Genomic DNA, 26,416 nt, shown 5'->3' on the forward strand with positions numbered 1-26,416 from the left:
TCGTTCAACAAACTTAGACTGCCTGATAAGGGCCAATCATGCTAGGGGGCACTGGGCTTAAAGGGAAAAAAAGGAATAAAGACTGCCCGTCACGCTTTTCAATCCAGTTTGGGACTGGCTTAATCTGGTTTCTGTCTCTATAACAGAATACCTGAGACTAGGTAAAATATAAACAAAAGGTTTATTTTGAATTACAGTTGGACAGTCCAAGATTGGTTGGTTGGTCACATCTGATAAGGGTCACATGCTGATTTAATTCATGGTGGGAACTGAAGGGTAAATGGGTGTGTGTGGGAGAGGAAAAGCCCAAAGGATAACCTTGCTTTGTAATAACCTGCTCTTGAGGTAATTAATCCAGTTCCTTGAAGGTAAGAATGCACCTGCTCCTGAAAAATGGCATTAATCTAGTCTCAAAGGCTGTGCACGCAGGATCCAAACACCTCTCAGGGGGCCCCACCTCCCAATACTGTGGCACTGAGGGACCAAATTTCAACAAAACATATTCATACCACAGTAGGGACACAACCCACCAACAAATAATTATTGAACATGATCATTGTAATGACCACTGTGTGCATGGGGTATTATTAGAAACAGAAGCAGAAACCTAACCCAGCCTCACCCAAGGGCATGGGATGGGGGGATAAGGAAGGTCACACCTGAGCTAAGTATTGTGGAGGAAGGACAGTTCCCTTCTCTGCCAAAGTACCATGCCAAAGGGATGGACAATACCTATGGGGAAACAAGTTTCACGTTCCTGACATGCCCAAGTGATCATAAAGAATGATTAAAATTTTGTAAAAAAAAAGCACAACATAGAGTGACACATGGTAAAGATGTGTTTCCAGATTATCTCTGAGTACTGAAAGGTCAATAAGAGTCCCAAAGACCTTTGTTTTTTTTTCAATAGCAGTGGCTCCCCAGGAAATTAATGATGATAAAATATAACCAATATGGACAAAACTCTGTTTTTAAATATGTCCTTACATATTATATAATGAAAATGCCAACCAGCTTATAACTTTTGAAAGTAGTTAACTCTTCTTTATACAGAGTAATCTAGATGATCCCAATTCCCATGGTGAAGACTTTTAAAAACATGTGAGAGTCTGGGCTCGTTTTTGTGGATGGCTGGTGCAGTCTTCTAACAATACCGAGATGGTGTTCTCATGCCTGGACTGCTTCTGACGCAGGCCACTCACTGCATCACTGATAAACACTCAGTGGTCACTCCAAGTAAGACGAGGGATGAGATTTGATCAATTTGCTGCAAGCCCCCATCCACCATAAGTGAAAAAGCAGGTGGACCATATAAAAAGAAATTTCTGTCAAAGCATTTGTGAGCTGAGTGAACCCAATTTCATTTGCAACTAGAGAAATGGAAGAGTAAATAGATTGTAGTGCTTATGCAGACAGCAAGAATTCTAGAGATATAAATTTATTCTCTACCACCTAGGGGAGCCAGAGAATCAGGAAAATCTTATACAAAACTGCCAGAGTTAAAAGCCAGGCTAAGGAAAAGCAGTATTTTAATTTGAACTTTTACAGTGGTAGGTGACAAAAAACCAAGCAATCAATGAAACAAAACAAAATGATACCAAAAAAGGGAATTTATTGATTCATATAACTTGGAAGTTTCAGAGTCCATCTAGTTTTGGCCCTGTCATATCCAGGGGCTCAGGACTTGTCTTTTTCTGTTCACCTCTCAATCAAGCTATGCTCTGAGTTGGCTTCCTTCTCAGGGGGACAAAATGAACTTGGAACTTCAGGGTGACATTACTATAACAGCCTGGAAGAGAAGATTAAGTGGGACTGACACAGCGATACCCCCTGATCTTATTGTGTAAGATTACCTGCCCATGCTGGTGGTGAGGCTCCGAAGCCTCACCCCAGGACCCCTGGATTGCTGCAAAATGGGCAGGAGTGGTGCCACAGAGACATTCTGGGCAGACAGAATAAAGCCTACAGATCTGGGGAAAGGGGACTGCCGTTTGTACAGCACCTGGGCACACTGCTGGACATCCTGTGTGTTTTCTCGAATAACCTCCTAAGGGCCCTGTGAGCTAAGTCCCTTTCAATATCATCTCCATTCTACACACGAGAGTAAGACCCTGCTGGATTAACTAATTTCCCTGAAGATCACCAGGCAAGTGGTGGAGCAAGTTTAAATATAGAAGCCTTTGCTTGATCTGAAAGGGAAGGAAAGTGAAGAGGAGGGGCAGGCAGTGGGTGAGTACAAGGCAGAGAGAACAAAGTCCCCTTAAGTAATTGCTTCTCTTTCTTTAGGTAGAACTTAAACCACCAACTCTAAATCCTGGAGAATGCACCAACATTTTTTTCCATTTGAGGCAGAGATTAAAAACTGGTGCTGGGCACTTGATGGAAATGGGATCGGGTGAGGCTTGAGGAGTTTGGGTGGGACAGTTCTCATGCCCGATTTCACACACAGCAGACATTAACCCATCTCTTGGAAGGTCCCAGAGGGATCTAGAGGCTGCTGTCAGATGATGAGTGCAATCTCAAGAGGTCCTTCTATCCATGTGGCCTTCAGCCTTCACACTCACTCTCCCTGTTAATCAAGAGAAAGCTGCTAAAACTTGTCAGAGGGGCTGGCTGAGTCAGACGGGGGAAAGGTGGTGCCTGCAGAGATGAATCTGGAAGCTGGATGGGTCAAAGAAAGGGGACTGATTGGGCACAAAGGGGATTAACTGTACTTAAGAGTATTTGATCATAAACCATGAACAAAAGGTCTCTGGAAAGCAAGGGTTTGTAATATGAAAAGTTAGTTTCTCCTTGAACAGAGGTGAGTGTTCAAGAGTCCACAAGGGAGTAGGAAATGAGATAAATTCTGAGCCTACGTGACCTGGAGACAGATGAAAGCTAAAGGCAGAGGAACCCTGGCATTGCTCTTCAAAATGTAATCAGGCCGTGACTTGACTCTAGCTATTGTAGGATCATAGCCCAAGTGCTACAGTAATTGGTTTTATGCTATTTGTATTCCTCAGCTTTCTTGTGATTTTACCTAAAAGTTTTCAAAGACTATCTTCTGTTTTGGTTGTGCTAAAGAAAAAAACAGAGTGCAAAGAAGAAGAAAGGAAGATCTCTGTGACCTGCGCAGAGTTGATGGTATTTGGATGGTGCCACACATTCCTAGTTGTGTCCTGCCATAGCCACCTCATGGAGTTTCTACAGAAAACACAGCCAGGCAAAAGAACTCCACATCTCTTATGCTTTTCCTTCAAACTGCAACATGGAAATCTGGTGTTGTAGTGGACAGCACACTTCTGCCCAGGCTGGAAGAAAGGCCCGAGGGCAGCCTGGGCGCTCCCCTCCATCCACCCTCATTTACCACTCGATCCTTCATGCATTCAACAGTCACTGAGTATCCACTGACTGTCCACTAAGTGCCAGGCATTGTTCTAGGAACTCAGTGCTAGGATATCCAGCGCTGCCTGGACACAATCCTTGCCCTTATGAAGCTTTTGTTCTAATCAAGAGACAGAAAAAGAATGAAAAAAGGGACAGCATGTAGTAAGCACTATGAAGAACCTAAAGCGGAGTAAGAAGGGACAGGAGGGACAGGGGATTAGATGTGTGTATGTGTGTGTGTGTGTGTGTGTGTGTGTCCTACTTTAAATAGGAAGGTAACAAATGAATAGAGACCTGAAGTAGGGAAAGGAAGTCTGAGCAGAGGACTGGAAAAATATGCAAAGGCCCTGTGGTGGGAGCACAGTTGGCACATCCCCCCAACTATCAAACCTCAACCTCTTCTGAATGAAGAGGCAAGGGTGAGAGTGATAGGAGAGTAGCAGCAGCATCTGCACCCTGAAGGGCCACAGTACGATCTTTTATTTGTCTCTGATTGAAATACAAAACCATTAGAGAGTTTTGAGCAGATGAGTGACATAATTGTGATTCTTCAAGGGTCCCTTTAGGTATGGCATGAAGTCTACAGCAGTGCTGTCTAACAGAAATAAAATGTGAGCCACAGATGTGAGTCATATATATACCATTTAAAAAGCTCTCCTAGCTGAAAGTGTAAATAAGGATTAAAATGATTAAAAAACAAAAGAATAAAAACCTTTCCTGCAGTCACATTAAAAGGAAAAAAAAGGTGAAAATAATTTTAATGTATTTGGTTTAATCTAACATGTCTAAATTGTTCAATATATTATTGAGATAGTTTATATATCTTTTTAATGTATGAAAGGCTTGAAATATGGTATGCATTTTAGTCTTATGGCACATCTTAGTTTAGAATAGTCACATTTCAAGCATTGGCTTACCAGATGGCATTGCACAGGTCTATGCTCTAAGGGCGCATGTGGAAAGGGCCACCAGGAATATTCTTGCAGGAAGCACCTCGCATGGTCCAAATCAGAATGGTGAGGAAAGTCTAGGCTAAGGGCAGAAGCACTCCAAGAATGAGTCATCCAGAGAGGTAACAGCTGCTGCTGAAGTCTGGGGTAGAACTCATTGGCTCACTCAACCCTGCTTCCTAGAGGGTTACAGTAGGACTCTTGGAAACAACTCTAGGCTTGACATGTGACAGATACAATAGAAGAACAGCATCCAAGAGGACCTCCTGCTTCTGTCTGTAATCCTTTTCTCATCATACCCTACCATCCAGGGACTCGAGCACTTTATCCCCAGATCATTCTGTAGGACTTGACCATCCTTATCAGCAGCCTTCCACATGGTGCACCCTGGGTGGGAAGCAGGGGAAGCCCTAACTTACCCTAGAGGCAGTGTTTCCTCATTTCTGTTCTTGGCTTAACTGTAGTGCATTTGGTGACAGGGTACTATTATCTGTTACTCTCCAGAGGAAGGGTTAGAAGAGAATCCTGGGTGCCTCTTCTAGGGCTCCATTAGGACTCTCATGGGCTTTGCCTTTATGTATTCTTTCCTCTATTAAAAAAAAAATATATCTTTCTAATGGTTTAGTATAAAAGGAAAAATATTAATATATTTGAAAATTTTCCTCAATGTTTAAGTCCCCCCTCCGCCACTGCCAATTTCAAAGAATATAAAAGTGTCATGAGCTCCTAAAAGTATTCTGAGCCCCAGGCGCTATGCCTTTTGGGCCTGAGAGAATTTAATCCTGATCCCTTCACACAATAACCATCCTGATCCTTTCTGTGCTTCCCCCTCCTTTCTACCTGAATAATCAGTAAGGGTGGGGGGCATTTGAGCCTGCTCCAAAGCCTTTAAGAATGCCTCTTAGATGTGGCTCCCCAGGCCTCTAAGCTGGATCAAGACGAGCCTTAATTGTTATACTCAGAGTTACATTCTACAACAGGTTGAGAGATCATCAATAAAATAAATCTACTTCAGTGCCCAACTAAGTCTGCCTGCCTAAGTATGAACCTAGCCCAAATAATACAATGCTAGGATATAAAATAACCCCAACTTTGCATCAGGATATAAAATTCTAACAATATTGACCCTTTTGTGTTTTCCCATAAAGAAGTTGAGTTGAAGAGATACAGAGATAATGTAGTTTAAAAAAATTTTCCCCTATTCTATGCAATCTGTACATAGCAGTCTCAAGTGTCTGGCGGGGTCTAGATTCTTTATTGAATTGCCTGGCCTAAGCTACCTTTCCTTCAACTGATATAACTCTTTCAATACCTTTTGTGGTCATGGGGAGGTTCATCTGTCATTTCATTCACTTCTCAGGCACACGGAGAGGGTCCGGAGCACTTCCCTTTAAACTTGTGCATGGCCATGTGGCCTACTTTGGTCAGAAGAATATGAGTAGAAGCGTCATGTGTTATCTCTTGGTGAAAGTCTTCAAGAGTGCGATCTACCATATTTTCTTTCCTGTGTTGCACATGGTGGAGGCAGAAACCTGTGTCTCTGAGGACAGCAGAGCAGAGCTTCCTGCTGGCTTTAGATTAACAAGTATCACAGGCAAATTAAGTCTACTTGTCTTTCTTTTTTTCCCCTTCCTTTTCTCCTTCCTTTCTTCATCTCTCTTTTCTTTTTCCCTTCCCTTCTTTTTTCTTTCTCCCTCTTTCTCTCACTTTCTTTCTTTCTTTCTAGGGTAATTTGACAACAAAGCATAGTCTAGCCTAGACTGCTTCCATAATTGCATTTCTGTGTGTCCAAGTGTTTTCTCTTTTTGGCTATACTGGGGATTAAATCCAAGGCCTCCACACTGGCCTCTAGTCTTTTTAAATTTTCTCTATTGGGACAGAGTCTGGCTAAATTGCTAGAGGCAGAGCTTGAATTTGTGATCCTCTTGCTTTAGGCTCCCAGGGTGCTGGGATTACAGGTGGGTGCTACTTTGCTTAGCTCCAGGTCTTTTACATGTTTCACTTTTCTACAGTTCTTGCGGGGGGAGTCCAAAATAAAATAAAAATGTAATAGCATGAGTTGGGTTGTAATAGTGTTTACCTGTATTTAGTGCCCTGCTTGTTACAACCTATGAAAGGATGTAATCTCTGCTATGGTTTAAATGTATGTGCTACAAGTTCCTGTATTGGAAATTTAACTTGAAACTCATATTTCAATGGCATTTTGAGATTAGGACTAGATGAAGTCATGAGGGTGGAGGCAAAACCATTAACAGAGTTTAACAGTAGAAAACCCAAACACACTTTATTAATCTGCTATGTGCACAGGAGCCGTATAAAATATGAAAACTCAAAGAAGGGCCAAATGATTGAAGCTTTACTCTTTTGGGGCAATTTTAGAGGGGTGGCAAATGATTTCTAGGGGGAATGAGTAGTCCTGAAGAACACACAATTGCCTGGGGAAGGTTTTCTGGGCTCTGGGTTTGGTGTCTGATTTTCAGTCCCTTCCTCTGTGCTATGCGTTTAATCTTCTCTGGATAATGACATTTCAGTAAGAATATTTGAAGGCACTTGTGTTCTCTTTGGTCGATCTTGTCTCTAGGCAGGTAAGGAAAAGATTCTCTCAGTCTAAAGCAGCATATTTGGGGGTATCACTTTCTGAGCCCCAACATCCCTTTAACAGGATTCAATCTGTGCATCAATTTCCGTATCAATAGGTTCCCAAACCAAAGCAGCATTACATCCAGCCAATATTCTGTATTATTTTTCTGCAAACAGCCCTTAGTAGAATGTAATGTCTTTTTTAAAAAAGTTCATCCCAAAGTAACCTTGATTAACATGATTAAATTGATTATGGTTACTGTTTTGCTCTTTTTTTTTTTTTGTGGAACCATTTAGATGACAGATTAGATAATTCAGTGAAAAATCTAGATATCGAACCTGTTCCTTCTCAGATTATGGTCTTTCGGCCACCTGCAGCATTGGTGTTACCTGGTAACTTGCTAGAAAGGAAAATGTCAGCCCCAGCATGGGCCCACTGAGTCAGAATCTGCACTTTAGCACCCTCCTCAGAGGTTCTCCCACATTAAAGGTGAAGGGCATCTGGGTTTCTAAGCAGCTTCCCTCTGCAGGAACATGCACATCTCAACCTGCCTTGTGTGGGATTCTATGCTGTGCCTGTTGTTTCTCTCCATGTCAGGTTGGAAATCCCTGGAAGGCAGGGACTGGGCAGTATGTATGGCTCTGGCTCTCTCCCAGTGTTGTCAGGCACCATGACAAGAAGTAGAAGCCCTGGTTTTCAGTCCTGTTCAGATTTTAGGAGCTGCAGGTGAGAGACTCCCCAACCTTTCCACAGGGCCCTTCCACTTTACCTGCTCAACAGCTAAAGATGGTGGTGGCATCCATAGAGTCTTTTTATGGCTTCCTCTTCAGGAGGAGGTATGTGATGGAAGGGAGGAGATTTAACCAGGTCCAGAGGGGATGTTGTCACCCCAAGCGATCAGCCCCAAGAGTGAACCAAGGCAGATGGAAACACAGCAGCCTCTGCACAGTCACCCTAGGAAGTAGTGGTGGTTCTGCTCCCATTTTTACAGAGAAGGCAATGGCTCAGTGACTTGCCCAAGCTCCTAGGAATTCACAGGCTTCTTCATGTCAGCATTTTAGATAATACAGAGTCCAATATGCTTGGCCTCAGGCTGCTGGAAGGCAAGGGACAACCAGAGACTGAAACCATCAACAGCTCACTAAAGATGCTCCCAAGGCTTTTCCAGAAATGTCCAGCTTTGCCCAAAGTCCTTCTCAGCATAAAAAGCAAGCTGATATCATCAGAGACCAGCATGCTCTGCAGACCTCCTCTGAAGCTCCAGCCACAGATGGAGCTGGAAGCGGGGACAGGCTGCTGGAGCCTGGGCAGCTTCCAGGGCTCAGGATCATCCAAGAGGCCATGGAAATCAGGGCACTGCTGTAACCCTCACTGAAAGGGCCCATGCTCCAGAGGGCTGCCTTCCCCGAGGGCCCCACTCTCGAAGGGCTCCTGCAGACAGCTATGAACAGGGAGTGGTATAGAGTTTGCAAAGAGATAAGGAAGGAGTAAGGGAGAGCTCTACCTAGTGTGGAAGTCATATCTGGCTAAGACAAACAGTATGTCTGTTCTGCATGTGTGGCTCAGGGGTAGGAGGAGAGTTGTATTTATCTGTTTTTCTTTCTCTTCTTTAAAAGACACAGTCTTGCAATATGACCAGGTTGTCTCAAATTCGTGGGCTCAGGTGATCCTCCTGTTAGCAGTTGGTGGGGTGCCCAGTGGTCCTTTCCAGTCTCTTGTCCTGGTCAAAGAATTGGATGGACAACTGAAGAATGCAAAAGTTTAACATTTATTAAAGGTAAAAGAAGAAAAATAAGTGAAAAAAAAGTGCTCCAAAAAGAAAAAAGTACTCTAAAGAGTGAAAACATGCCCTGTATGCAGAGGAGGCCACTGCAAAAACAAGACAGTGGCCATGAGGTCAATGGTCAATGTTTTTTATATCCTTCTTCTGACATCAGATCCAAGGTGTCCCACACAGGACTGCAAAGCTGCTCTGCACATGCATCCTGGCTGTGACTGACAGGTTTCCATGACTGATAGGTCATACCCAATTTTCCAGCCACTCTGTCGTGCTCTAATCTCCCCCTCATTCCAGCTTCAGTCCCACAAGCTGCTGGAACCATATTCATATGTGAGCCACTGTACCTGCTTGGTGTTTTACCTTTTTTTTTTTTTTTAGTGCTACTGTGGATTGAACCCAGGGTCTTCACATTGAAGTATATCCTCTTTTCTTTTTTTTAAAAATTTTGATACAAGGCCTCATTAAGTCACTAAATTGTCTATTTGAACTTGCAATTGTCCTGCCTCAGGCTCCCAGAGTACTGGGATCACAGAGGCATGCACCACCATGCCCAGTGGTATTTTTATTTTCTTTCTTTCTTTTTCTTTTTTTGGTGGTAGGAATTGAACTAGGGCCTCAAGTATACTAAGCATGTACTCTACTACTGAGTTATACCCCAACTCTGATCTTTCTTTCTTCCTTTCTTTCTTACAGTGCTGGGAATTGAACCTGGGGGTTCACACATGGTAGGCAAGCATTCAACTCCTGAATTAAACCCCCAGCTCTCTGGTAATTTTCAATACAGAAAAGGCTGAGAGACTTGGATTAGAGGGAAGGGCCTCAAAGCAAAGGCCAGGCAGCTCACTATCAAAGATGTGACTCTGCAGCAATAATGCTCTGACTTTCTACAAGAAGTCTGTCAACATGGATTCTTAGCCTGGTGCTGCAGTTATGCTCTTCTATTAGCCGATCATTGTGAATGACTGATTATTAATTGGCAAAAGAATTCTCCCTCTGATCGCTACTGCCTCTTTCAGAGATCAGTATTTTTTTTCATTTTCATTTTTTGTCTTTAGTTCAGCTGGTTCAGCGCTTCCTTCTTGTTCTTCTTCATCTCCTTCACTGCTTCTTGGTGGGTGCTGCTGTCAGTAGAACTTCCAGCGATGCCCACATTCATTGCATAGGACAAAGGTAGTCATGGGCTCATCAGCACTGAGTGTTTGTACCTGGTTGTAGGTACAGTTCTTCTTCTTGCACTTGCCACACTGGAGGAGGTCGGTGTTGGTGCCACTGGTCTTGGCCATCTGGTGCTCACGGATGGCCTCCTGGGTCATGGCATTCCTCAACTCCCTCAGCTCGTCACTGGCCATTTCCTCTGCCATCATCTTGGCGATGAGCTCTGTGGAAATGGCCCCACTGAGAACATTCCGCCTAAGGCCAGGGTTCTTGGAGTCCTTGAGGTTGCTGATACGGCTGCGCACCCGGTTCCGGTACTTCATGTCTGTGCTCTTGAGCTCCTGGTAGATATGATCTTCAATTTCTGATGCCATCTTGTCACAGTTGACTCCATAGTTCTTGTAATCATCTTCTGCCTTCAGGGCCACTGACAGCATTTCCACACACTTGTCCCGGACAGAGTCCCCTGTGAGATAGCAGGGAGACAGGAGGCAGATGGAGGGGGCAAATATCAAGGGACTTCTGGGTGTTCTGGGGGTCTTCACTTTGTTTGATCTTTTCATCAATGGCCTTTTTAGAGAGGAGGTGATGGAAGACTTGGAGTTCACAGAGTCTCTCTTGTTCTTGGGTTCTTCCTTTCCTTTCCTCCTGGGTGAAGAAAGGCCTGCTTCTGGCTTCCAATCTGAACAATCAAGCACTTTCTCCTTCTTCTTTCCTTTTTCTCTTTTTTCTCCTTTTTTTCCTTTGGGAGATCCCGGGGAATCTAACAGCTGCTTCCAGTTTTTGATGAGAATTTTGGCCAAGGCCACCACTTCCTTATCTGAGCAGTGCTTGCGAATGCCATTAACAGCAACCCCAATCCTGGTTGTCTGTAGCAGCTGAATGGACATCTGATAGCTGTCCAGCTTCTTCAGAAGGTCCAGGGCCCCTTCCATGTTCCTCTTGGCCACCATCTTCTCCAGCTTTTTGGTGATTTTTAGCAGCTCCTCTTCCTGATCCATGTTGGCCTGTGATACCCAACAGAGCAAGTGATGCAGGGGAGCAGCCAGGCTTCAGTGCAGCAAATGCCAATGTGGAGGGTGTGCCAACTCAATGCTGTCTTAAGAGAGAAGCAAACAAAGAACAGCATAAGGAGTTAAGTGCGCAGTCAAGACCTTTTATAGAACTAGTTCAAATTATTCAGTTTTTTCCAAATTAGTAAGGTTATATTTTGGGGATTTATTGGAGAGATGCTGGACAATAAAGCTACAGAGCACAACACAGAGTCAACACATACTCTCCCCTAGTCATAGGGTGGGCAAGGACAGAGCCACCTTCACAGAACTCACCTAATTCTTAACACATTAATGTCTCGCTACCTGTGTAGTGCTGTCATCAGCAGTATAACCTAAACAACTACAGGGAAAATTGTGGAGGGCCACAGTACAAAGGCAGTTTTTAAAGATTTTTTTTTTTGGTACCAAGGATTGAACTCAGGACCTTGCACTTGTGAGGCAGGTGGCGGAACCACTGAGCTAAATCCCCAGCCCCAAAGATCTTATTTTCTATGAGTATTTCATAGTCAGATAATTTTCATAAGACAAAGCACTGAGCTTTGAATGCCCCAACTGAATAAAATTTTCAGAAATGGGAACTGAGTACATTTAAAGTGTATTTCTATTGTTTTTTTCCCCCTTCTGATTCAAGACCTACAATAATAACTGAGCTTTTGACTTGTTCAGGGCTTTTGAACTTACAAATTAATGATCCAGTCCTAGCTGAAATGGTAATGTCCAGGTACTTCATTTAAATAAAAGTACAAATCTAGTTAAAAAAAGAATCTTAGATTGTGGATGTGATTGACATTCATTTGTGCCCTAAGGCATAAATCTGAGAGTGACAGAAGGGAGAACCTAAAGAGGCACAGTGTGGGACAGCTTAAATGGAGCAGGTCACGCATTTGACTTCCAAACTGCACGTACCTGTCATCACCGAGAAAATTATAAGAACTTGAAACTATCTATTAGAAAAACTATTTCTGATGTTATATAAACAAATTCAACAGGTATTTAAAAGCATCTGCTGAGTGTTAGGCACTGTGCAGGTATAGTGGCAAATTAGAGTACTGAAACAGAATTATTATAGTGTGTGACAGATGCTATGAGTATGCCAGATATATGTACAAGGTATGTGTACCCTGGGCTGGGGAGAGGACAAGGCAATCTGTTAAGATACGGGGAGAGAACTCTTTGTGCTTATTTTTATTTTATGTTTTTTCTATCTTTGTGTGGTTTTTAGATAGACATAATTCACATAGCCACACACATGTGACATATAGCTAGATACAGGGACATCTAACTGTTCAGAGAGCCCTACTGAAGGAGAACAGAAACAGGAATTCAGCAGTCCTCCCTTATTGTTGGTTTTCTTTCTGCAGTTTCAGTCACCTTGGTCAACAGTGGTCCCAAAATATTAAATGGAAAATTTGAGAAATAATTTACAAGTTTTAAATTGCATGCCATTTTGAATAGCGTGATAAAATCTTCATTGTCCTCCTCTGTCTTGCCTGGGACAGGAATTACCCTTTGTCCAGTGTATCAACATTGTATAAGCTACCCTCATACCCCTTACGTCATTTAGTGGCTGTCTCAGATATCACATCAACTGTAGCAGTGCTGCAGTGCTTGTGTTCAAGTAACCCTTATTTTACTTAACAATGGCCCCAAAGCATTCGAGTAGTGATACTGACAATTTTCCTACAGTATATCACTATAATTGGTACATTTTACTATTATTGTTCTTAATCTCTTATTGTCTAATTTATAAACTAATTTATAAACTTTTTCATAGATATGTATGTATAAAGAAAAAGCATAGTTTATATAGGGTTTTAAACTATCCATGGTTTCAGGTATCTCCTGAGGGTTTTGACTGTATCCCCCGTGGTCTGGGGGTGTGATATGTAACTTGACTTGAGGTGTGGAGGACTTGGATGTCTTCCTGAATGAGCAATATTGAATTTGAATCTCACAGGAAGGCTAGGATTTTGCCAGGAAGAAAAATGGGGGGGGGCTCAAATTAAAAGTGAAACATTTCACTATTTTCTTACATAGGTTAATGAATATCACACTTATAAAATGTGGGTGACCCAACAGAGTTCTATATCCACTGGGAAACATGTGAGGGAAGAGAGGCAGGGAGGATGGTGGAAAGCTGAAGAGCTTAGGATGTCAAGCGTAAGAATACATTTTACCTTACAAGGTGAAGGAAAGGTGGGAGGAAAAAGAACATGGTGGTTTTATGGCTACACCGGACAAATCTGTGGGGTTTCTACTGGTTGTGATGCTAAAAGTGGGTCTCTCTCTGTTAGAGGAACAGAGAAGAATTAACACCCTCTTCACTTAGCAAACGTTATGGTTTATAGCTAAAATGACGCCCAAAGCCTCCTGTGCTCATAGGTGATGCTTTGGGGAGGTGACTGGATCATGGGGGTATGATACTCACCAGTGGATTAATCTGCTGATGAGTTCATAGCTAAAGGTGATACTGGGAGGTGGGAGGTGGAACCTGGTCAGCGGATGTGGGTCACTGAGGGATGTGGCCTGGAAGGGTACATCTCCCTCCCTCCTCCCTTGATCCCTCTCTCTGCTTCCCACTACCATGCCATGAACTCTTTCTCCTCTGCCAGGCCCCTTTGCCATGTCACCCTGCCTTGGAGCCAGCCGACTATAGACTGAAACCTCTATAAACTGCGAGCCAAAATAAACTTCTCCTTTAATTTGTGGGTATCTGGTATCCTGTCCCAGTGATGAGACAGTAGGACAGGAAGAATAGCCTTCATATTTGTAACAACTGGGACATAATGAATCCTCCTGAAGTTTCTAACCAAATCCATACTATTGGTTAGCACGATATTGATTTCTGACACATGGTTAGTGAAGTGTTATCTTTGAATTTGCTCTCTTTTCTATTCTAAGTAAGATTTTATCCTATTTCTAGATACCTGTCTATACTTACAAATGACCCAATCAACAAATTAAATGCTCTCTTGAACAATCTGTTGTCTTTGACATGGTTGACATTTTTGGACTAGTCATGGGCCTCAGTTGCAAGGAACAGAAACAACTTTGTCTGATTTAAGGAGAAAAGGAAGAGAAAGATTAGATGGCTCAAATAATCTAGGGATGGTGTGGTAGACATGAGAGATGGTTTACAAAACCAGGATTGGAGGCCACAAACCCAAGGATAAGTCTTCAAATGATGCTGGAGTTGTATCTAGGGAATCTGTTGTCACCCTGGGTGTTGCTGCTTACACTGCTGATGGCATCTGTGAATGCTGCCACTATTCATTAAAGAATGTATCCTGCAGCATCCCTGACTCGTTATGCAGAGCTCGGGGTACTTTGCTAATTGGCAAAGGCTAGATTATGTCTCCCATTTCCTAGGGGCAAGAGAGGCTGGGAAAGTAAACAGGATCTGCCTAATAAGATGAGGAATTCCCCAGTGCAGCAAAGGGCCTCAGATGGTAGACATCTAGAGTGTCACAAAAGAAAACTAAATGTGTCCTTTTCTGTCTATTTTTGACACATTTCCCTACTACTTCCTTGACACTGCCTGGTCTGGCTCTCCTCCTGTCTCTGATTTCTTCGCTAGTAGCATCTCTCCCTCATGAATCTAGCCCTTGTGATATCACAGAACAACGTTTGGTTTTTATCCTTGATTCCTGGCACTGAGCTTTAAAACCCTTGGAATTTCCTGATAAGAGACTTTTCTGTTCTAAGAGGCGACTGTTGGGGGGCCCCAGATAATTTCAGGATGAGGGATGGTCATCAGTTGTTGAGGTGGTGTCAGGAAAAATACCAAGTATTTGGTGTCAAGAAGAAAAAACCTAACAGTCCCCAAAATGTTGCCAAGTTGGCCTTCTGCCATCTGCCACTCTCTCTCTTTTCCTGACTCCCATGATTTCCTTCCCCACCATTCTGTGGATCATTTCAAATCTGTATTTCAGTGGCCGACTCTTCTCTGAGCTTGTCCTTCTATCCACTTGCTTACTGAAAATTTCTACTCAGATGGCCCACCCTCATTTAAAATGCATTTGTCTAACACAGTAAACCAGAATCTTTTAAATTAGCGAGTTCTTCTCCTTCACTTTTTAACCATAGTGATTACCCACTCAGATTCCAAACTTTAGAATTATTTTTAATTTCTTCTGGTTAATCTTAAATCTCTTTGGATTTGTATCTACCTTTGTTTCTAATTCCATAGCCACTACTTTAGTTCAGCTCCTTATTGACTTATGCCTGGACTACTGCAATATTTTTCAGACTATTCTGTTTAGACTCCCTCTTGTGTACTCTAGATTCTTCCTTAAACTCTTCTTAATGGGTTACTTAGATGAGTGTCATTCTCTCAACACCAATGGTTCCCTACTCCCCATATGCATTAGTTGGCTTTCCATTACTGTTACATATATCTGAGATAACTACCTTATAAAGGTAGTTGACTCAGTTTGGTAGCTTCCAGTGCATGATCAATTTTTTCCACCGCTTTTGTGCCTCTGTTGAGAAAGCATATTATGGCAGCACATAGTAGAATAAGACTGCTTACTTTACGGCAGGAAGTAAAAAGAGAAAAGATTGGGGTCCCACAGTTCCCTTCAAGGGTAACACCCCCAATGATCTAAAGACATCTCACTAGGCCCAGCCTCTTAAAGGTCCCACTACATTTCAATAGACCCATGGTCGGTGGGCCAAGCTTTTCACATATGGGCTTTTGGAGAACATTCTAGATCCAAACCACGGCACTAGAGGAGAAAGTAAACTTTGTAAGCCTGCCACTCAAGGCCTCAAAAGTCTTGCCTCAGCTTCCTTACTTGTTCTAACATCACACAGTCTAAGGCAATGTGGCAAACCTTTTAGAGCTTTAAATGACAACAAACAACTGGTGAGGCATACATGCCATAGGTTCGCCACCACTGGTCTAAGGTTTACTTCAGACATTTAAACAAAAAGTTGTTATTCTGTGGGGACAGATGAAAGAATAGGTTGATTCCAATCATTCAAAGGCCCTTTAAATTCTACACCTGCAGTGTTTCTCCTTGCAATCTCTTCTCTTCTATCACCACTTTCCTCTTTTAGTTCCTCTCTATCCCTTACTGGCCCTCAGGTCCTTCAGTAAATCATAGCAGCTTCCCTGAAGAGACACATAACTTACATCTCAAGATTTGAAGTTTCCTTCTTTCTTATGTCCCCTCTACAAACAGATGTCAAAGCAGAGAATACAAAACAGGATTTGTCTACTGTTGCTTGAGAACCAAAAATCATGACAATTTAAACAAGATACTCCAACAGCTGCTAGACTTAATGTTAGTAAAATGCTATTTCTGAAGATTATATTATTTGTATAAGACTATTATGCCACAACTATTTTATTATTATTGAAGTTGAGAAATTATGAGGAAAATACACTTTTAGGGGAAAAAGACAACATATATTTTGGCTCTCACTTTTTCAATTAAAATAAATGATGCCTGTATATCTGAGTCTAACAGCTCTCTTGTTGATGAGCAAGAAGTGCTGAGGGCCCTGTCGCCTCCTCCTCCTCCGTTGACCTAATTGGCTGCACATTCTCTTCTCTGGCTGGGACTTGGATCTTTTCCAGGGACAGTGCCCTACTCCTGGGCTTGCTATTTTCATTTCCAGTTTTCCTATCTTCTCACCCCTAATATCATTCTTATGTGCTAGCAATTCTTTTCCTGACATGGTTAATTGTAGCCACACTGGTCTATTTGCCATCCTGCATGCCTCTCCCTTACTTCACTAACTTTTATCTCCTTCATTCTCCCTGTTTTCCATTTCTGCCAGTTTTGAGGCTTCCCTCATTTCAGGAACTGTTCAAATTCCACCTTCTCCCTGAAACCATTCTTGATGATCCAAACCACAGTTTTCTTTCTCTCATGAACATTCTTAACTGTTCAATTCATCTAGACTTCTAATTTCATTGTAGTGTTCCATATTTATTTGTGTGGTTACTGGGTAAACAGTAAAGAGCTGTACAAACGTAAGGAGACATTCTTTGTTTTTTTATCTTCTCAAATATTTTGTGAGTTACTGAAGGTCAGAGGCTAAATTTTCAACTTTGTTTTATGCCCACGAATGTAGCACAGCATCTCTTCAGAGAGCAAATAGTTTCAGGTTGTGCTATAGTTTGGATCTTGAGGCCCATGTGCCAAAGGCTTAGTCCCAAACCTGGTGTTATTGGAAGGCAGCACAATTTTTAGGAGATGTGGCCTAGTGAAAGTTTTAGGTAACTGGTGTTCTTGAAGGGGGATATGGGACAGTGTTCTCTTTCTTTTGCTTCCTGGTGGCTTTGAGGTCAAAGATTTGCTCTGCTACATGATCCAAAGCCATGCACCAATTGGTCATGGACTGACATCTCCAAAATAAGGCCTTTGTAAGTGGATTATCTCAGGTATTTTTTTTTTTTAAATAATAAAGTAAAGCTGACTAAGGCAGGTTGGGAGTGTAGAGGGAGTACAAGGTGGTTGGCAGGACTGTGTTCACCAGTATCCAGCTCTCCTCTATTTTGGGCTACAGAGGGCAGCAGTTTCCCATTCTTCAGTGAAACATGAAGTGACACTTTCACAGGTAGCTTTTGATTGCTGGTGCTTGGTTCTCCAGTGCATCCCTCCCATGCAATAATAATTATGGAAGACTTGTGTTGAGATGGCAGCCAGCCTGGTCACTAATAGGGAACAGCTGAGCTGGAATGTCTCCCAGCCCAGCAGCAGACTTGGCATGGCTAAGAACCATTTTATTATGTTAAGCCATGGAAACCTTTGGGTTTTTACCATAGTATGACTTTGCCTATCTAATGGATTCTTATTATTTTATTTATTTATTTATTTTTGGTACCAGAGACTGAACTCAGGACCTTGCACTTGCGAGGCAGGTGTGGTGCCACTGAGCTAAATCCCCAGCCCTGACTCTTATTACTTTAAATCTCTAAAACTGGCCCTTTTCGGGTTTTGACCTGAGGATGCCTTTACATTGTGGACTCTGAGGACTCGAAAGATGTTTTGCTTATAGGGGCTATATCTATAAATACTTATTGCATTAGAAATAAAACAGAAATTTAAGCATATTTACCAACTCATTTAAAATTAAAAATAACAAACCCATCACATATTAATGCATTCTATTTTTATGAGAAATAGACTTTCCAAAGGGAAAACATTAATGAGAAAAGCATCATTTTTCATATTTTTGTAAATCCTTTTACCATCTGGTTTAATAGAAGAAAGGTGGATTCTGATAGCTGGTTTTTTTTTACTTAATCTAATGGGATATGTTATTCTGGATGAAGTAAATGAAGAAAATCCATAGATATACAGTGGTAAAGGGGAGTTAAAATGTTTTAAAAATCTTTCCCATGTAGCTGTGGATATTCTTTGATATCACACTAAAACTTGAGATAGCTGGGAGTTTCTGAAAGGCTGCTGCAATACGGAATCTGAGTATTAAATATATTCAGATATATATAATATAGATACATATAATAAAATAAATATAATATTAGTTATATTAAATCCATTGGTCTATCTCATACTTGGAACGGAAACTTTGCCCATGCGTGATTCTGTAACGTCATTCCTAGGTCGTTTGGAAAATATTATTTTACTGAAATTTGCAGCTCTTCCAAGTATTGATGCATTTCATTATATGGCACAAAAAATCACATTTGTTAATACCACCATTAACAACAACATCATCATCAATAAAAGTTTGAGGATTGTGAAGCTGGTGAGCTCACAGGAGCAGACACAAGATTTTTAAACATGAAAGTTTGAATTTTATCATTGGCAACAAATTGTACCAGCTGTTTTCTTTCAAGTAATAATCTAACTTTGCCTATTTTTAAGAACATGTTTGCCCATCACCTAAACCTGAATAACTGGAGCTTTCTGGGTTTTCTACCAATTAATCATAGTATTTGTTGAAATAAACAGCTGGTTCAGCTTCTAACTCAAGTAAGGGCTCAAATGCTTATATATACTATGATATGCCAAAGTATTTTTATGCTTACTCCTCACTCTGTCACAAACTATAAAAAAGATATGTATTCAAGGGTGCAATTTAATAAAACTAGTAATTTTTACTGCTTCATCAAGGACTCCTTTAAGTGAGCCTGGCTCTCACCCACCCTGCATGCAAGGTTTGGTGTCACTACCTGGATTGGTGCTATGAAGAGAGGTAGCATTTTTATTCTTGTTGCCTCTGTTCCATTGGTGGGAATTCCACATGAAGGATAAAAGGAAATAACATTTTAGTATTGCTATCATTTTGTCCTTGCAAATCTAGACTGTGAAAGTCTCAGAGACCCCCTAAGAGAATCATAGTCCTTAGGTAAACTATGTAGCCTCCCTAGAACAGGAATGATAGTGATGAAGCTACATGGAGAATCTAATGAAAGATTACCTGACATGAAATAATGCATGTAGAGTACTTAGGATAGTGCCTAGTCTAAAAGAAGTGCTCAGATTATCACTACTGGTCTGTAGATATTGTGAGGGCAGAATCATTTATATTAGTAGTCATGATAATAATATTTCATTTTCTCCACAAACTCAGTGCTCTGGCAGATTTCCATTTCAATTAATTTCTTCATCTGTTCCCCTCCGTGAACTCTCTCAGGTCCAGCCAGGAACCCGCAAGTGCAACTGTTCTGACCTCTGTCAGGCCTTCATGGTGATTCCCTCCTATGTCATTACTATCTATTAAAGAGCACAATTTCATTGTAGGTAGTTCTGGCTATTGGTATTTGAGCTGCTTGAGGTTATTTATCTGTAAAGTAGGAATGTTTTTGGAGAGGGTTAAGTGAAATAATGTATTTGAAAATACTGGTAGGGTGCCTAGCTTTAGCATGTATTTCTTATAATTTTTTAAGTGGGTCTTTTATTTTCCTGCTCCTCTCCAATCCATGGAACATTACCATCAATCTCACCTCATCACTCATTCCTTACATCACAACATATATAAATGGGATGCTTTTCCTGTGAACTCATTACATGTCGAATTAGTCAACATTTCTCTGATAATGGTTAGAATGAGGACATAAGAGATACAGTCTTGTAGTGGGGGTTTTGTCATGACGTGCTCACACATCCTTTGTGTCCATTTCTTTAGCATGGCTCTGAGGTCTTCATAGGGCCCTAACCAGCCTCTCCTTCATAATCACTTGTGCTGACAAACTGAACTCCTCCTCTCCGAACTCTTACAGCTCCTAGCCTCCATGTCAACATTATCCTGTCCTCTCTGCTTGAATAACTTTCTCCATCTTCCCATCGCCTCTCTGCCACTGTGCCAGCTCTGGGAGGTCTCCTCCAGCCCCTAGTGGATGACTTTCTTTTCCTGCCCTTCTGTCTGACTTTTCTCTAAGTTTTGCAGAGGACTTATGTGTTCTACACAAGCTCATGACCACTTGTCTGTCTTCCTCCTTCTAACTAGATGTGATCTCCTCCAGGGAAGCATATCTTCCTCCACCCTCACATAATAGGGGTGCCTCATACATGCAGATTGTCTGTGACATGTTCACAAAGAATCCGCACTCATTTGTTGAGCTTAACCAGGATACCACAGCTGAAAGCAGCTGTTGTGAAATGAACAACTACTTATTAGCCACAGCACCAAAAACACCCACATTTTTTGTGTTAGCTGTTGAATAGACATATCCCATGCCTTCTGTTCTTGACAAATGTCATAGGCACTTTCTGTTGCTCTTGTCGATACATCTGTTATGAGTGCTCCTAATCTTTACGAGAACAGGATACGTGATCCTAGAGGGGAGGCCAAAATAGCCAAGTAGATCATCTATTTCTGATTAGGAGTTTCTAGGAGATAGTACATTCTTGGAGAGAGGCCTTCATACCACTTGATCTTAAGAAAAAGAGAATTGAATGTCAATGGCTTCACATTTCTGGGATTGTCCTGGGAACCAGCAAGTTGGTAACCTGTGTTCAGGGTTGGTAGCCTGTGAGAATCTCTGAGTAAGAATCTTGGTTGAAAGACTAGTTTGCCAGATGGGTTTTGCCTCTGATTTTCAAGGTGCTTTGGAAGCAAAGCGAGACAAATTCCTGGAGGCATAGGACACACTATGTTAGGTCATCCAAGTACAGTATTCCTCCTGAGCATCTGCTGGGGGGCTATGGCCCTTGGATCTGCTCTGAGTGATGATGGTTTTTGCTACATCTTTTTTCTTCCTGTCTCCCTCTTCTCCCATAGAGCATAAAGATTGTTCTGCTTCCTTAAAAGCTAAAGCATCAGGTGAAATGAATAGTCACTCACCTATTACCCAGGGTGGATTCTGGGGTGAGGGGATGGTGCATCCCTGGTAAAAGTATTATATCATGGGTCTCATATCACAAGGACCTTAAGTCTTGGAGACTCAGTTTTAGACATTTTATTCCACTGTCAGATTTTAGGCCTGGAAAATCATCCTTAAAATCACTAATAATTAATAAAGCCACTTTCCCTTGTGGGAAGAGAATGCCCTCCTGAAATATGTTTACAGCCTGAAATCTAGTGACAGGGCCCAGAGAGAGTGGGGGTAGCTGGAGCTTGTTCCTTGCTCTTTGCTGGAAACAGAACAGGATGCCCAGGAGGCCGCTTCCAAGTCACAGAGAGAAGCCAACAAGAATCTTGTGCCACTTATTACCTCTCCTTGCCTGCCATGCTACTTTGGACTGATTGGCCACATAGGTGCTGTACCTCTGCCTGGAACCAGTTCCCCGAATTTTCTCAGCCGAGAAACCTACTATTTCCCCTACAAAAGATTTTGCACTAAAGTCACTCTACTTTTCTGTCCAATTCCAAAGGACTTGATAGATTTCATTTTTTTTTCTTCTGTGTGTTCCAAAATGTTCCTATCGACCTTTCCTATAGCATTTATTGAATGGTATTAAAATCAGTTATGAATTTTTTTTCTTCCTAACTAGATTGCGAATTCTTGAGTTTAATGCCATGTGGTATGCTTCTCTGTATCTGCCCTGGAGCCTGGCAAAGGGTGTGTCAGCCAAGAATTCACTATCAACTGAATGAATGAATAAATGAGTTCTGCCTTTGTGCCTAAAGTACAATTGTTAAAAATCAGAAACCATCTATATGGAACTTGTGGATTTGGTTATCTGGCTATCAATGACTTTATAAATGTCTTTGTATTCTCTTTTTATATTTAGAAAATCACTAGCCTGTTTTAATCATGTTGCAGTAGGGTCTCCGGAAAGTGGTAACTCCTTCCTCTCTCCATCTGCTCCCAGGAAAGGAAGTGGCAGTCTCCTGAGAGCCAGCAAAGGATGAGAGCCGGGATTAAAGTAAACGTGAAAAAGACAGCTATAGCACGCTTTCCTTCCTATCACATTCTTAAGTGTTTATATGATTTATTTTTTCCTACTGAAAGTTGTTCCTTCACAGCTGGTGTTGCAAGCAGTGTCTAATTGTGTATCTGTCAATGTACTCATGAGCACATGCATTCTAGGACTCTGAACTTGTGACTGGAAGACAGAGAGCTTACCAAGTTCATTTGTCATAGGACTAGAGTAACTGAGAAGTAATTCTTTCTCAAATGTGAGTTACAGAGCTTTGTAATGTGCTGTTTATCAATGTCTATTGTGGAAAGGAAGAATGCCAGGGCGAGTTTATTAAAGAGTGAGCACTCTGTTGTCCTTGGGGCCCAATATTCCACACCCTGTTCTGGAACATAATAATATTTTATCATGATGAATTTTGATGAAAACATGGATTAAGCTCCTAGAGTTCCTTGCTACCAAATGTGGAACAGGCCTTTGAGTTTGCTTAACCATTTGACTGCTGTGTCAACTTAAACACATCTGGGTTAAGTATCTAGCATATGTAAGGAATATTTTCTTGGAAGAAAGCTCAACAACTTTGGAAATTGGAAACAATCTAGAACTTTCAAATAGGCAGGTAGGTTTTAGAATTGTCTTAAAGATAAAAGTGTTAAAAAAGTTAACCCCAAATTTGAAAAACTTCCCTAAAAATGAAAAGGGAAGACTAATATGTTTCTTTCCCTGGCATCAAAATGCCATTTACATGGGGGTATAAAACTTGGCTGAATAGAACAAAATGGCACTATTTGCATTCACGCCAAATGAATAACACAGGGGATATCAAGCTCTCAGTTTTAAGAAATCAGTGTGAACCACAAGGAAAGAAAACATTTTCTCCAGACTTCCTTTAAAACAAAATTTCAGTGGCCTTGTGTGGAAAAATCACAATACTATTTTAATGCAATCAAGCCCAAACTCATTAGTTCCAGTCAAGTTTATGGGGCTCAAGCTACAAACTCTTATTGAGCACCTGCTTCTCTTTTTCCTCTACAACCTACTTATACTCCTGGGGCTGGCCCTGGCCTCCAGTAGATGCTTAACAATGGTTGAATGTTTTAAGTCTATGGAGAAGAAACTGGGATTCATGAATACTTAAGAGTGGCAGACCCATAGAAAGCATCTAAAATACAACTGAATAGGAAAGAGACAGACACTGTCCCCGGAAGATTATAGTTAGAGTTTATCAGCCTAGGGCTGAGAACTTGGCTCTTCCCACTTGGAAACACAAATGACCAGGGACTTGGGGAGGCACAGAGGAATGCAGAACCACTAACGGGAGGCTTCTAGTTCTGCATTTGTAATCACTACCCCCTTCGGTCCACCACACAACCTAGCTGGGTCAACGTCCTGTCAGGGCCGCCCTCCTCGCTGAGGACCGAGTCCTGCGACACTCCTGGGGGGACAGGGACGCTGCTGATGGATGAAGCGTTCCCATGTCATTCCACGGCTTTGTACTACAGTTTAATTAATTTTCATCAGGCGTTTTGAATAAAATGACACCCTCCCCCTTCCATTATGGCGGAAATGTTAAATCACATTCAGAAAAATTATGCTTACACAAACATCTATTAAAAGTAAAAATTCCAGGCCTAATCTATTGGTTAAATTCCATTTAAAAAGAGGATATTAAGTAAATTATTTGAGCTGATTAAAAACACCTTCATCAAAGAAGAATATTGGTCCCAACAATAATAAGAGTTGAATTACTGATTTGTTTTTTCTTTTTTACCGCCGATGGTCCATTAGCAGGGAAGTGATCCCTCTTTCTTCACTTTGGGAGTCATAAGGGACCCCGGCAAGGGGACAAGAGTATGGTGCGATGGTGCGAAGGCATTAAGGTAGAAGATAAAGCCTAGGCCAGGCGCTGTAGGAGAGGAAGGAAATGAGAGCGCAGACCAGATTATGGCCGGAGGAGCAGAGGTCAACGCCACCTCTGCTCGCAGCCCTTCGGGCCTCACCTTCGCTTCAGCCACCAGCCAGGCGGGCGCTGGAAGCGCGCACGGGGGCGCTCCCGCTCCCGGCCACTAGAGGGCGCGGCTGGAGCCGGCGCGGCGGAGCCTGGAAGGAGGAGGGGAGCCGCGGAGAAGGGTCAGCAGCGGCGCAGCTCCGCGCGCGTCTCCTGTCCCCGCGCCCAGCCAGGGCGCGCAGTCCCCGCCGCTGGGATGCAGGCGTCCGCCCGCCGCTGCCGTCGCCGGGCGCTTCCCGCGCTGCTGGCGCTCCTCACCTGCTCCGGGGGTAAGTAGCGGGTGGCTGGGCGCGCACGGGTGCGGCGTGGGCTTGGCGGGCGCAGCCCCGGTCTTCGCGGAGGGAAAGGGGGCTCCGGGTGGCCGGGTCCCGCTCTGCCGGCGCCCGCGTCCCGCTGTCCGGTCCCGTCCCCGCAGCGCCGGCCGCAGCGCCCTCTCGCGGCGCCCAGGTGACACCCGGGCGCGCCCGTCCCTCCGGGTCCAGGGTCCGGGCCGCCGCCCCGGAGCCGCTCTCCCCGCCCCCTTCCGCCACGGGCGGGCTGGCGGACTGGCGGGCGGCCGAGCCGGAGGCGCCGCACCCACCCCCACAGGAAGCGGAGGAACTGTGCAAGTGCGAGAAACTTTGGAAGAGGACGCGCGCCGCGGTCCCGCCCCCCGCGCACAGCCGGCCCTGACCCTGTGCGGGCCCCGGGACGTACCGGGCCCGAGGGTGACCGGCGCGGAGCGCCCACGCTCCCCCGTGGATCCTGGCCTCCCGCGGCCTCGGTGGCGCGGGCGTGGCGCAGACGTCGGGCTCGAAGCGCCCTCCGGTCTCTGGAGCGGTTCTGGGAAAACGAGAGAAGCCGTCTGGAAACAGTTTGTCGGCTCTCAGCTACCGCGAGGTCCATCCCTTTCCCATTCTCTTCGCAAGAGCGTGGCCCTGCTTTCTCCTCAAACGATATGATAAAAGTTGAAAAAAAATCATTGTAATTGGCTTTTATGATGAGATTTGTTCCAGTTAGAAAGCTTGGGCGAGGAATTATTCCCTTTTTCAGACTGTTACAGTGATACTGTTCTCTAACTCAGACTTGCCTGAGTTGTCAGCCTGTGAAAAGGCTGTAATTTCAGACTTTGAGAAATGGCAGAATGGTGCAGTTTAGGAAAAGAGGTAGCGTGATTGCGAAGTGCTTTGGTTAGCCAACCTGGCACCTGTCCGGTGTGGACAGCCCTTTTTATTTAGATTTAAGCTTTCTGAACAAGAGCCGTATTTGCTACTTCTGTTTAATCCTGGGATTCCTATAGATGCTCAATAAGTATGGGAAACTCGAGTGAGGTTATTTGGTAATTAGTTGTTCACACGCATGATTGATTTGCCAACAATGTAATTAAAAAGGTTAGGGCACCTTGGACCGAGGAGGCTGTGATCAATCATAGGGAGCAATTGAATTTGGTCTGAGATCTTTGGTGGAAAAAAGCTTTGCTAGGTGGAAGCTCTGGGAGAACAGGAGTCTAGAGGTGTCGGAAATCCACTCGGTGACTGGTGAAGGCTGGCTGCATCGCTTGGCTTGTTGCAGTTAACGAAATGGGTGGGTGGTAGCTGAAATTGGCATTCTATTCATAGCACTACACTTAATAGTGCTGTACTGGGAACATAGTATTTATATATAACGTGTACACTATATAGGCCAAAATGCACATGTATTTCTGTGTGTACTTATTTTTATTACCCTTCAGGGAATATTTGCAGTGTCCATATTTGATAATACACCATAGGACATTCAGTATGAGCTAAAATGTCAAAACATTTTTAGAAATGCTATTAGCCTTGTGAAATTGTCAGATAAGCACAATAAATAACACATAAAACCCATTAAAAGGTCCCTGTGAGATATTTGTGCTTTGTGAACTGGCTTTCATGGTTTGGTACAAACGGAAGGCCGTATTCTCTTGAGGACTGAAGTGAATCATGGGTACATTTTATTGAGCTCACTTTGATATTTAGGGGAGGGGCACTAAGGTGTATAAAGATGTGGCCCCCACTCATGATTTTAGAATTTTGTTGAAACAGTATAGTAGATGAGACATGTAAGTAATCTTAGTAGTTTATATAAGATTGGATTGACTAATTTCTCCCCAAACTATAGCATATTTATTAAAGAATTTTGAGAAAAATCAATATAGAAAATTTATTTATTTAGACCAGCATGCATATACAGACAGAATTTACCACAATGTCAGTCCTAAAGTCTGGCACCA

At 42.8% G+C, this 26,416-nt stretch overlaps 2 protein-coding genes across 5 annotated transcripts in view; one reads left to right on the forward strand and one right to left on the reverse strand.

The window, feature by feature from the left end:
- Positions 1 to 1,595: 1,595 nt before the first annotated feature.
- Positions 1,596 to 24,581, reverse strand: LOC101701398 (transcription elongation factor A protein 3). Of its 4 annotated transcripts, none has more exons than XM_004854772.3 (2): positions 24,442 to 24,581; positions 1,596 to 10,930 (listed from the first exon to the last, which is right to left on the reverse strand). In XM_004854772.3, exon 2 carries the CDS (start codon positions 10,834 to 10,836, stop codon positions 9,805 to 9,807), a length of 1,032 nt encoding a protein of 343 aa, XP_004854829.1. In that variant the 5' UTR covers positions 10,837 to 10,930; positions 24,442 to 24,581; the 3' UTR covers positions 1,596 to 9,804. The 4 variants fall into 4 exon arrangements, with proteins under 4 accessions (XP_004854829.1, XP_004854830.1, XP_004854831.1 ...); XM_004854773.3 differs by having other exon boundaries at positions 1,596 to 10,934; XM_004854774.3 differs by lacking the exon at positions 24,442 to 24,581 and adding an exon at positions 24,176 to 24,315 and having other exon boundaries at positions 1,596 to 10,934.
- The window catches only part of B3glct (beta 3-glucosyltransferase), a 141,599-nt gene continuing 139,302 nt past the window's right edge, over positions 24,120 to 26,416 (forward strand). The window contains exons 1-2 of the mRNA XM_087199534.1: positions 24,120 to 24,197; positions 24,246 to 25,062. Of these exons, the coding sequence (XP_087055660.1) occupies positions 24,120 to 24,197; positions 24,246 to 25,062 (895 nt within the window). The remainder of the gene's footprint in view (positions 24,198 to 24,245; positions 25,063 to 26,416) is intronic.

The sequence above is a fragment of the Heterocephalus glaber genome, unplaced genomic scaffold, assembly GCF_053883595.1.
Source record: "Heterocephalus glaber isolate CG9 unplaced genomic scaffold, H.glaber_assembly_v1.0 deba00001720, whole genome shotgun sequence".
Lineage (NCBI taxonomy): Eukaryota > Metazoa > Chordata > Mammalia > Rodentia > Bathyergidae > Heterocephalus > Heterocephalus glaber.